This window comes from Juglans regia, chromosome 5 (genome assembly GCF_001411555.2).
Source record: "Juglans regia cultivar Chandler chromosome 5, Walnut 2.0, whole genome shotgun sequence".
NCBI lineage: Eukaryota > Viridiplantae > Streptophyta > Magnoliopsida > Fagales > Juglandaceae > Juglans > Juglans regia.
The window spans coordinates 10,390,703-10,403,864 of record NC_049905.1 but is presented as its reverse complement, the minus strand read 5'-3'; the positions used below and the strand labels follow the sequence as shown (position 1 = coordinate 10,403,864).

At 35.2% G+C, this 13,162-nt stretch overlaps 1 protein-coding gene across 1 annotated transcript; it reads right to left on the bottom strand.

Moving 5' to 3' along the window:
• Window positions 1-9,553: 9,553 nt before the first annotated feature.
• Window positions 9,554-10,604, bottom strand: LOC108983624. Its single transcript, XM_018955328.2, has one exon. The coding sequence runs from the start codon at window positions 10,494-10,496 to the stop codon at window positions 9,975-9,977; it is 522 nt and encodes a 173-aa protein (XP_018810873.1). The 5' UTR covers window positions 10,497-10,604; the 3' UTR covers window positions 9,554-9,974.
• Window positions 10,605-13,162: the final 2,558 nt, after the last annotated feature.

Here is a 13,162-nt window from a genome sequence, read left to right as displayed (position 1 = left end):
AAAACTACTTCTGATCATTGTGTATTTGTTAAAAAATTCTCTAATGATGATCTTATTATTCTCTTGCTATATGTGGATGACATCTTGATAGTTGGTCGTAATTTTGAAAAACTTGACAGATTGAAAAGAAAATTGGGTAAATCTTTTGCTATGAAAGACTTAGGATTCATAAAACAGATTTTTGGTATGAAGATTGAAGATCTCTCGTGATAGAAAGAATGTCAAGTTGTGGCTATCTCAAGACTCATATCAATAAGGTATTTGACAAGTTCAACATGCGCAAGGCAAAACCAGTTAGTTCTTCACTTGCAAGTAATCCAAAACTAAGTTCAAATCAGAGTTCTACAAGTGAGAAAGAGATGAAAGATATGCGAAATGTGCCTTATGCATTAGCTATGGGTAGCTTAATGTATGTCATGGCAAGCACAAGACTTGATATCACTCATGTTGTTGGAGTTGTTAGTCGATTCCTCCCTAATCCTAGCAAAGAACATTGGGCAGCCGTGAAATGGATTCTCAGATATCTCAAATGTACTTCCAATGTGTGTTTGTGCTTTAGAAATAGAAAGTCTATGCTTGATGGTTTTGCAGATATGGCTAGTAACATTGATTCCAAGAAGTCTACTTTAGGATACTTGATTACTTATTCAGGGGGAGTTGGGTTATGACAATCCCAACTGTATAAATGTGTTGCTTTGTCTACAACTAAGATTGAATATATTGCCATTACTGAAGCTAGCAAGGAGCTCCTATGGATGAAGAAGTTCTAGAAAAAATGGGTCATAAACAAGAGAAATATAATCTCTATTGAGACAGTCAGAACTCAGCTTTTCATTCAAGATTCAAGTATATTGATGTGAGGTATCACTGGATTCGTGATGCATTAAAAATGAAGTTGTTACAAATTGAGAAAATCCATACTGATGAAAATAGGTCAGATATGATGACAAAGCCACTACCTATGCAAAAGCTTGAACTACGTAGAAGAAGTGCAGGCTTTATGGAGCCCCTTACATAGTTGAGAGTGGGAGATTTGTTGGGTGGGTCCCTCCATGTGAGGGAAGCCCATGTGAGCCACTTAGTGGCATTTGGTAATTTGAAATAGGTAGGGTTTTGTTTTATAAGTAGTTGTTGTGTGTTGGTGAGGAAAAAAAAGAAAGAAAGAAAGGGAGTTATGGCCACACATATGAAAGAGTCTTTTTTTCTTTCGCTTCTATCAGAGTTTTGAGGGACCTTCTATGGTCCAATTTTGTCAAAATTGCAGTATATTATTCTTGATGGCGAGACCTTAGTTTTGACTGGTACTGATCATTAAAATTCCTCTTCGGTTGTTTATTAGCAAATACCCACTTGATGAGATTTTTCTTGTTGCTCTGGTTGATAAACCCTTGTATGATTATGATTATGAGTTGAACCAGAAATATAAATGTTCTTGATAAACTAGTAGCCTCTAAAGATTGCTCTAGAGAAGAAAATTTGTAAACCCATTGTTGTTGATAGCGAAATTTTTAACTGGACTAGATCGTAGTTTTTCCTTCCGTATTGAAGGGTTTTTCCCGTAAAATCTTGGTGCCCTACTTGTGAGTTACTTGATTTTCTTTATTCTGCTTATGAATTTTCTTTTATAGATTACCAATTTAATTTGGACAAATAATGATAGAAAATACTCCACCATATTTTTTAATTTCACCCTAACATAGTTTTCCAAATTATGTGCAACTTTTCCCTAAACAAGCAGTCTATAATCATGGTAAGGTCATTTTTTAATGAGGCGTGATAGCTGAGCACATGCATGCAACAATAATTTTTTATGAAGAAATTCATCGATTAAGCACACCCTAGGTTGAATAGCTTTATTATTTACAAACCGGAACATAAATATAAAATTTATTGTGGAAATCATTAAAGTTATAAAAAAAAATAAAGCACATATTTTAATAGTAACTGGTGTGACTAGTTCCATTTCAATTATATGTTTAGCATGTCAATTAGAGATTACAAATAGATTTTTTTAAAATTTTATTACGTAGCTAGGGCTCTTGATGGTTTAAATCACTACAAAAAATTCAACATTTTGGGACGAATTGAAAGCCATCCCAAAAAGTTACCTTTAGGAATAAAATTAATGTTGAGTATGACTGACTGCTATTTGGCAAAAGGATATAACAACCAAAGAACCTTCTCTCTCTAGAAAAAACTCTCTCCCTTCTCTTTAAACTCTCTCCACAAATCCGGCTAGAGGGAATCTCCTCCCTCCCTCCTCCTCCTTTGTGTAGTGTTTTGTTTTGTATTTTTGTGTTTTATCAGGCCAAATAAGGGAGAATCGCTTATCTGGGTCTTTTTGCCGCCCATAGGCTAGCACGCGCCCCGCCATGGTATTGCCCTGCTGCCGATCTTCAAGACCACCGAATGCAGCGCCAAACGGAGCAGCGAGTAGCTCGATCGCACGGGTTGAAGCTCCGGGAGTCCTTCAGCACGCGGCTTTCACGCGCCACCAGGGAGCCCTCTGCCAACGCCATGCGCGGTGTTTATGGAGATTGTGAATCCTGGACTTCCAAGATAGACTGTCAGTTTTCTTCCTAGAGTGGCGCATGTTCTGCACGCACCACATCAACCTCTTTGTGTACTGCTTTTCCGTTTTTATGCAGTGTTTTCCCTTTGTAATTTATTTTGTGTAATGTTCTTTCTAGAAAAATAAAAATCCAAAAAATTAGTGCCTTCAGACCTTAGTCCGAATGGAGTGGAGAGGTCCCCCCCGTGTTGATGGTGTTTGGTGAACTCTATCCTGCTTAGTCAAGATAGGGGGTTTTGTAAACTTCTGTCTTGGATAGATGTGGTATTTCTCTAAGACTTAGGTCATTAGAGATTTACCGTCTTGACTAGACCATGTCAGTCATGGAAGTGTACTGGGAAGCTATTAACGATTATAATTGGCTTGTTTTCAAGTCAACTTTGTAAGTCATCTCTTAATGAAGGGTTATGATCCGTTTTATAAAAAAAAAAAAAAGGAACAAAATTAATGTTTCATTTTAGAAACTCTCAATAGTCTGATATGCGTTTAAACAAGAAATCTTCTATTCGAACAGACTGATCTAGGATGGGAATATATTGTCCCTAAAATATAGGTTTACTATTAGAACTGTTAGTCTATTGTTGGAATGAACATATTTTTTTATTTGAACATATAATAGTAGTCTAAATAGACATTTTGACGAGAGAATTGCATACATTTTGGATGCGAAGTAATGAAATTGTAACGTCCTCGATCCTAGAAGGGGCGAAGTGTTACTTCTTGTCACCAAAAAATCGTATCTCACCGTACAAATATAAACTCCAATTCCTCAATCACTCATAAACCTCATTGTTTTAAATCAACTGATACCAATTGTAACACCCCGATCCCGAAAGGGGCGGAGTGTTACTTCTTAAACCCACAGATTTCTAAAATCTCATGTTATAGTTTGTAGAACCTCAAACTTGGCCTTACAATTGAACTTATGTGCACCTTCAAAAAATCTAAACCTTAAATCTTATAAAAGATCCTTACCTATAGTCAACAAAGTAAGCCTACCTAATCTAAAATCCCAAGTGTCAAGAAAGCCATTTTTTAAAATCTGCTACATCTAAACCCTTAGATCTCGTCAAAATCATCATTTTTTTTACTGCATAATCTCTAAACCTCAATTTTTTTCAAAACCTCAATTTTCATGAAGATCAATTCTTAAAATCCACAAAATCTAAGACCTCAAATGTCCTAGAACATATTCCCAAAAGTTAGCTGGATTCTAAAACTTTAAATAATAACAGAATCATCTCTTGCAATCTGCAGATTTCTAAACATTGAATCTGAAAATTATTGCCTAAAGCTCATAGATATTCAAATCTTATATTTTAAAGTCTACAAAACCTCATACCTGGCTCTGATACCAACTGTAACGTGAGAGAGAGAGAGTTTGTGTAGTTATGGAAGGTTTGAATGAGGCATCGTGGATGGTTACGGTTGGAGGTATATTTGAAAAAACATGTGGGGTTCGGGTTTTTATTTTCTGAACGTGGAGGAAGGCGCAGCTAGAGATGTAGAGATATGCTTGTACTAGGGCATTTTTTTGTTTGGTTTTTTCTTGCGAGATGGGGGCTAGGTGTATGCATGATGCGAAACATACGTGCAAGGGGGGCAGCGATTGCTGCTATTGCCGCTTGATGGGCGTTAGCCGCATTACTGATCATGGGGAGGGAAAGAAAATAATGTGCATGTGTGGTGAAGAGCAACTAGAGATTAATTGGGATTTGAAAATAAAAGACATAGATTTAAGAATTTTAATGAGAAAAAAGACTCTAGAGTTGTAATTCTAATCGGTTTGAAATTGATAACAAACATTTTAATAACAAAACACAGGCCGGACCCTCATAAATAAAATGGGCCCATAGTCAAAACCTAAATTTATTCATTAAAACCCATGTGAGGTTTTCATCCATATAAAAAAATTCAAACACAAGTTTCGTGTTGGGTTCGGATGTTATAGAAAGTCATTCAAACACAAAACTTTATTGTTCGAATGATGATATATGAATTTTTTAAAGATAGCAGATAGTTCAAACGAAGAGACAAAGCAGTTCGAACGATAACAAGTAATGATTTTCAATACATATTTTATTCTTCAAGTTTTTGAAGAAGATAAAATATGATAGTAAAAAAGTATAGTATAAATATTGTGCATCTAGTTGCTGAGCCTCTGGATCACGATGATGAGACCACGGTCCCTGACCGATGGAAGCTGGAGGTGGTCGATGCTTGTGCGAGGTGGCCGATGGTGAGGAACGGGCTAGAGGGACAGTGAGAGGGACGCTGGGCGATGCTAATGCGAGGTTGGTGGCGGTAGATGGTGGGAGAAGTTAGGAGCGGTGGAGGGCCGATGCTCGTACGGGAGGTGGGCGGGGTCGTAGAGGCCAATGTGTTTCCTCAGAGGTGGGCGGGTGCACGGTTGAAGGAGGAAGGCAAACAGAGGAAAAAAGAAAAAGGTCAGGGGCAGCGGCTGAAAATTTTAGAGATGAAACCCTACTGCCAGCCCACTGTTTGCAAACAGGCCGGGTTTTGTTTAGGATGGGCCTATGTGTTTCTTCAGCCCATGTGTTTTTATTTAGAGTTGGTGTGTTGTTCAGCCCATGTCTTGTTTAGGATGGGCCTATGTGTTTTGACCCGAGTGAGGTGTTGAGCCACTAGATCGGACGTAATCTGGGGCAAGAGCTGGTCGAGAGTGGCGGGCGATGCTACGGTCGATGGTCGTACGGTCGGCCTGTGTGGAGGCTGCTGTCCGTGCGCGAGCTGGGTGCTTATGCTATCTGGACTCGTGAAGCCGATGCTTGTGGTGGGCATGTCGTCTAGGCTCATGCCGGTGCTTATGGTTCTGTTGGTTTTGTTGTGTTTTTGTCTTGTAGTTTTTGTTGTTTAGTTATTAATAAAGAAGAAAGAGGCTATTGGACTTGGTGTCCATAACAACAGTGTCTCATACTCCTCCTCCCTGAGAGATCGGAGGGGGCAATTCACTTCTATTTTTATAGAGCACTTTCTCTTTTAAGAGAGAGTTATTGAGAAGTTAAGACAATATCTGCTACAATGTGTGCGTGGATGCCTTAGATCAGATGCGTAGTTGGCTTATAGTCTGGATTATCCTATTTTGATAAGTCACAGTTGTAACTTCGATTCATTAAATGCAATGAAATCCGTTTCCATAAAAAAAAAAAAATATTGTCCATCTTATTAGTTTATGGTATTTAAAAAGATGAAAATGACACTCATCATACAAGATCATTATTAAACATGATAAGAGTTTATCTATTTTTGGAAAACTAATAAATAATTTGACATGACTAATTTGATAAAATGTTAAAAAAAAATAGAAAATATGACAACTTGGCTCAGCAACCTTTTAAAATAATGTTTGACTGATTCATCAAAACTTAAGAGACTTTAAAGTGAATTTATTTTAAAGAACATAGATAATTACATATAATTTATTAAAATTATTATTAATATTAGGATACTGATTATTCAAAAGTTGTTTTTGAAATTTGTGAATACAACGTATTAAGGGCAAGCAAGAAGAAAACTTAATAATTGTTCATTCAAAAAAAGCAACGCTACGTAGAGTTTTATTTGGAGATTGGATGTACAAGTGTAATTAATTTTGTTTTTAAAATCTTTTAAAATTATAATAATATTTTTTTTATATTTAATGATAAATTTGCACATACAATCCTCAAATAAGGAATGAAAATAAAATTTCTCTTCAAAAAAATAAAAACAGATGTAGAACAGGCTGCCGATAATGTTTAACACCGAGAACTATAGTGAGAAAATAGCAAACAATAGAAAATTAACATGCACTACGTAGTTTACAGTCCTGGAGTCCTAATAATCTTCTCCACAGTAGCCATATGACTGTACGGCCCTGAATATCATCCATCAAAGTGGCTCGTAGATGAGCATTTGCCGCACGGGTCTCCGTGCGAATAAAATCATAGAGGTCAACATTTGCCGCACAGATCTCCGCACGAATAAAATCATGAAGGTTATATGTACGTCCAGGTGCTGCTGTCGGTGTAATAGATCTTGAGAATGGAGTTCCCGATTCCACACCAGCCCTGACTGCTGCTGCCAACGCAGGTGGCGCTGGCTTTTGCCCAAGGTCACGATGTTAAGGAGCCCGATCTTTGATTGTCGACACTCAACCGGAGTCACCTCTACTCCCGCAGATACAAGTACGATTATCGGTGCATATATATGGCAGACTACTCCCGGCCGGATACCGTGACTCAGCGTAGACTTGGGTAAGGTAATACAGGGGCAGATCAATAGGATAGCCTCTCGCCAGTCGTAAAAAAATCTTGTCGTATCTATGTTGAAATTCGTTTTATGCTTCCTTGGATCGATGTTGTATGAGACAATTAGCACCAATATCTGAAAGAACGCTTTGTTTGATGACCTTGCTGCCATGATAGGGAGGAGCTGTATCCTCAACAATCAATCGACGTACCTCCTCGTCGGCAAGATCGTCCTTTGGCATCATCTGCTCCGCGAGCTCCTCACTACCATCATTTTGCTGAACCAGTTGCAAAGCAAGATATGCACCGGGTGCACGTGGGATGGTTAGAATCTCAACGATCTCGTTAGCTGAGAATGTTATGCTAAGCCCCCATACTGTGAAGGTGAACTCGTCATCTGCGACACCCATATCAGCCATCCTCTGATAAAACTCATATACAAGGTCAAGATAGACAACCCCCAACTCTTCGCAGACTAGACCCCATCCTCTACCTCTGAATAGAGGCTCGATACTCGTCCCCTCCTAGATGATGTCAGTGAAGCCGGTCAACCTAACTGCCTCTCAACAAGTATGGGCCTTGCAACTCGGTTTTGCGCAGTACTGGAGGATGCAGCCACTGATCTACTTTGTTTAGTTCCACTTGTCGACATGTTTGATCACAATCTGCGCGTCAAGAACAGAAAAATCAAAGTTGAAGATTAAATAGATAATCATTTCGATATTCTGGTGTTGTAATGTTGTATTTGATGTCCGTTCAAAATGAAAAAAAATTATCGTTCAAACGAACATATAACAGGATTCGAACAGACATACATGGTTCAAAACCCAGAGATGGTTCGAACGAACAGACAGACATGGTTCAAATAGACAGACAGACATGGTTCGAATGGACAAACTTGGTGGAGGGGATATTTGGATCCCCTGGATAACCAAGCCCACGACTAGAAAATCGGCCCAAAGCTTTAGCTTAGGATTGAGAGGGCCATGATCAAAGAGCCCATAACCATGACCACAAGGCAGACAACTCCCAAAAGGTTGGAGATATGATCCACAGTTGGATGCGATGACACACGTACACCGGGATACAGAAACAAGCATGACTAAAGTGGAGACAAGATTAGCAGAGATAGAAGAAAGGTTGAAAATGATTTTGCTGTTCAAATTATATTAATTTAGTGAAAGACCAAAAATTAGTGTGACACATGCTTACCATGTGATAACCAATTTTAAATGAGCATGTGCCATTCATTCAAAGTAATTTGAGAGTCATGCTAACATTTTTCTTTTCTAACTAGTGAACCCTTATTTTTATAATTTTTAATAATTAATGAATTAAACAGACTTGTTTAGTGGTTAAAGTACTGACTAACCAACATGATCCAGCATTAATGGTTTCGTACTTTCCAATTTATAAATTTTATTTTTCAGTAGTTTATTTAATTTGCCGTTTGACACGGCATCAAATATTTGAACTAATAAATTTCTAATATAAATTATGGACCTTACTATTAAAATCTAAACATACTGTTTGACGTCTAAATTTGACCAGTCCATAAAATTAATTCTCTTTTTTTTTTTTTTTTTCCATTTTCTGATTTCTTTAGAATAAAAGTTAATTGGAAAATTCATTTTTTATTTAATTCATTTTTTATTTAGGAAAATACAGAAATTTGGGAAAAAAAGTCAAAAAAACAATTATTCAATTTGAATAGGTTGTCAAATGGGATGCTAACTATCATTTTCTTTTGATAAAAAAATAATTTTTTTTATATTTTTTTATGTGTGTTCTACTTTTTTATAAAACTTATAAATTAACGTTGTTAATGAAGTCAGGTTGTTAAGATAGATCTATCGTATCAATTTATTAAAATATTTTATTTGTAGTTAAAATATTTTTTATCATAAATAAATTTTTGCACAAATTTTTATAAAAAAAATAGAACACACATCAAAAAATATAAAAAAATTATTTTTTTATAAAAAATTTATATAAAATTTACGTATTTAAAATTTGTACTTAAGATTTCTCTTTATCCAATGTCGGTGCTTTCGATGTTTGTTGCACAAGATCCAAGGCCAGTCAATTTATGTGCGTTTTTAAAAGTAAATTAAAGATAAGGAGGCAGCTTGATCCTCAAGTATTCCTTTAATTGGATTAGCTTACTTAACAGATAGGTATTTCTTATTTTCTTCCCACACCATCTGCCAGCAAAGCTTTGTCCTTATCAATTTCCCCACTCCATAATTAAAGTTACTTTATGAATTACATTTTATCGGGTTATAATTCATTTCACATCTCGGATTTTACACTTTAAGCCCCACTTTAAGCGTTATAAAAAATGAGCCATTATATCTTTTCAACTAATAAGGTTGTATTTGGAGAGAGATCATTCTATTATTATTTAATATTTTATTAATATTTAGATTGGATGAAACATACCACTAAAACCTACTTGGAGACTGCATGTGCAGGTTTAGGTTATTTTAATTTTAAAATTTGTTGAAATTATAAAATTATCCTTCTTAAAATAATATTTTCTCTCATTTAATATTTAATAATGTACCTGCACATACAGTCCTCACTTCAAGACTGCAATTAAAATTTCTCTAAAAGTGGTTTGGTCATAAGTTGCATGTTGACTGAAGGACACATTATTGTGCCAATTTATGCACTTTCATTCTTTTCATTATCGCAAACTACTATTCAAATTAAAAATTATAAAGATACAATCATTTTTCTTTTTCTTTTTATTTTTATTTTTATAAAATAAATTGTAAAAAAGCTTGTCTGTAAAATGTAAATTTCTCTTAACAAAATTCCACTCCACGACCACACCAGTCGTCCTCAACAACTTCAATTTCTACAACTTCTAAAAGCTTGATAAACAAGACCAACTACCTCACTCAGCACGCGGAAAGTACATCTCATTAATTTATGCAAAACTTTTTAAGGAAAACCAGACACATTTTCCCAATACAATCTCTGCCCTAAATTTCTGTTCGTCCAAAAATGTACCTCATCGTCGCATTAGATTCCTCAAACGACGTCGGATACAACCTCCTCCAAAAGCACAAAACACAATTACAAAAAAAAAAAAATAATAATAATAATTCCGCAATTTCTTACCGATTTTTTTTTTTTCGCGACTTCTAATCTTGGAAGCCCGTTTTTTCCCAAATCGCGTTTCGGACCCGACTGAGATCCCTCCCTTTCAGAGTCCTCCCCATCCCTTCGTGAACCGAGAAGGACGCGATCCTCGTCCTCGCCAAAAACTCGTGCGGCGGCACCCTCACCCCTTTCTCGAACTCCTCGCCTTCTTCGCCGTCATCGTCGTCGTTGTCGTCATAGTCAACGCCTTCATCGCGGTGGTTCTCACTGTATTCGGCCCTCAGGATCTTCGACCAGTCCGGAATGTTCACCGGAAGCGAGGACGCGATCGTGCTGGCGACGACGGAGCGGTCGGCAGAACTGGCTCGCGAAGGCTTGGAGGATAGCTTCTTTGAGAGGCGCGAGGCCGCTGGGGAGGGCATGAGGAACTCGGGTGAGTCGTAGATGTTGGACTCGTCCAGTTCGAATATCGAGTCGTGAGTGATGAGAGGATTGTGGTGCTCCCGGTAATTGGGAAGGAAACGGTAGCTTGGACGAGCGTAGTAACTCTTATTGGCCGCCATTGAAAGGTACTCGACCCTTACGCAGAGAGTTTTGACCTTCTCTCTCTCTGACGCTGCGAAGGTGGGGTTGGTTTTAGGTATAGGAAATGGGGCTTCCGATCTGGTTTTATAAGAGGTTCTGAGTTCGGACGAGTTCCTGTATGGATAAGGCTCTCTCTCTCTCTCCAAGTGCATTTTATCAAAATTACCGAGACACCCTCCGGTTTTCACGTCAATTCTAGCTCAGTTTTTATAAAGAGTACAACCTTTCTCGAACTCTATACATGATATTTATTTTAAAATTTAAAATTTTTTTATATTTTTTTAATATATTTTTTTAAATTTATTCTTTTTAAATTAATTTAATTCTTCTATTTATTATTTACATATTAAATATTTTAATAAAAAAATAATAATAATAATTAAAAATAAGTATAATATGTGAAAATTATATAAATAATAAGAGATTGGATAGATTTTATCTTTTCTAATTTATGCAATAAAATATTCCATCTTTTATTGGTTGTGTTGGAATTATCTTTTTTATTTTAGGGAATATCCTCCTCCCATTAGAAAAAAATAAAGTAGAGTTTGTGAACGTTTTGAAAATTTATTAGTAACATAATATTTATATAAATATAAAGTTTATAAATTTCTAATAATATTTCTTGATAGCGTGAATATATCACTTGAGTAGCTCAGCTCATCGTAACCTATTTTTAATTAATTATTGATCAGATTTATTATTTTTTTAATTTTTCTTAAAAAGTTAAAATATGGATAGTGCTATGTCTACCGCTCCTGTTATTATTAGATATAATTCTTCTTCTTCTTTTTATTATCTCTTTTTCATGTATTTTTTATACTTTTTAAATACTTTTAAAAAAATAAAAAAATCATAATATTATTAAAAAATATTTTATTAATCACTAAGTAAAAAGAAGAATTAAAAAATAAAATAAAAAATTTCAATAGTAATATCAAACTGTAAAAATCAGTGGTAAGAGTATCATTTTCAATGTTCTCGCTAGTTATTTTCATGTGTTATTTTTTTTTACATATATTTTTTAACACTTTTAAATATATACATTTTAAAAAAAAATTATAACATCATTAAAAAATACTTTTTTAATCATGAAGTAAAAATAAAAATAAACAAAACAAAAACAATGCAAGCAGAAGCTCCCAGCGAGAGCTGGGAGCGGGACACTTATCATTTTTCTTAAAATATATCTCAACTGACTTCATATATTTAGGTTCCATTTGAGACTTGAACTCAGTTCAGTCTAATTTTAAGATGAGTTTAACAATACTTGACTCTCAAATCATTAAACTCATCTCAACTAAAAACCTTTTTACACATGGACCTATTACTTTTTTCAACTAAACACATTTTTACACACGAGGACTCACAATTTTTTTTTAACTTTTCATAAATATATCTAAACTCATTTTAGGTGGGTTCCACAAAACTCACTACATCATCTCAACTCATCTCAATTCAACTCAACATCTAACTCACTTCAATGTAAGATAATGTGATTCACTCGATCTATTTTATAATAATAAAACTTTACAATATACATCACGATGAGTGATATTAATATGTAAACTTTTTTATATAAATTTTTTGTGTAAACCTAACATTTCTTGGTCATATATAATTCACCTGTCAAAAAAACAACCTAATATACAATATGGTAGACTAATCAAACCCATAAATTCCCACCCTCTACAAAAAATGCTTATTTCAAATTTAATAGCTATGAGCTAACTACTACCTATCCATATTAACTGAAAAACTACGATGTTTTCTGTCGTACTTCCGGCTCCATCCAACGGTTTTGATGAAGGTACGTGTTTTTTCCTTATGACTATGGATTGAGGCCACGTGTTGTGTGTCAAAACCAGTGACAGCGGACAAAGAGGAGGGCATTTTGGGAAGATGGATTAGGGTCATACGTCGCACCGTCAGTCCTCCGCAGCGAGGGAAGTTTCTTCGAAAAAAGAGGAAAAAGTGGTTCTGTTCAGAAGTTCGAGGATCGCGACACGTGTAAATGTACGCGTAGGTTCGCCGCGTGGCTAAAGGAGGTTGCATGTTTTGCTGGGATAGAGGCCAGAGCGCATTGTTTCCTTCGTGGAAGTATACTTTAATGACAGGGGTTGAACGTTGAATTGGACAGCAAGTCAAATGAAAGATTTTAAATTTTTCGTACTCGCATGTAAATAAGAATTTTTGCTGCCTCTGATTTCTTGAATATAATATATATATATATATATATATTAATGTGGAAAAATGTCAATATATATATAGCACCATCAGGTAAGGTCCAATATAAATTTAAAACATAAATCATTATATTGAATGCTCTCAAAATTTTGAATTTATATATAATACAATAATTTATATATACAATAAATTAACAAAATCTTGAAAATATTTATTTAAAAACATAAATTATTCATTGTATTAAACTTAAAATTTAGTGTCATGAGTCCTTGTACATATTAGAAATATTTAAGTTACTTAAGTTTTTATAGAATGAAATGGTTTTTATATATTTTTTTTTTTTAAAAAAAAATCTCAATTTTATCTTTGGGGGGCCTTGTATATAGGGGCCTTAGGCAATGGCGTAAGGGATGGTTGAATTCAAAATTTATCCAAATTTATCTAATCTTATCTAATT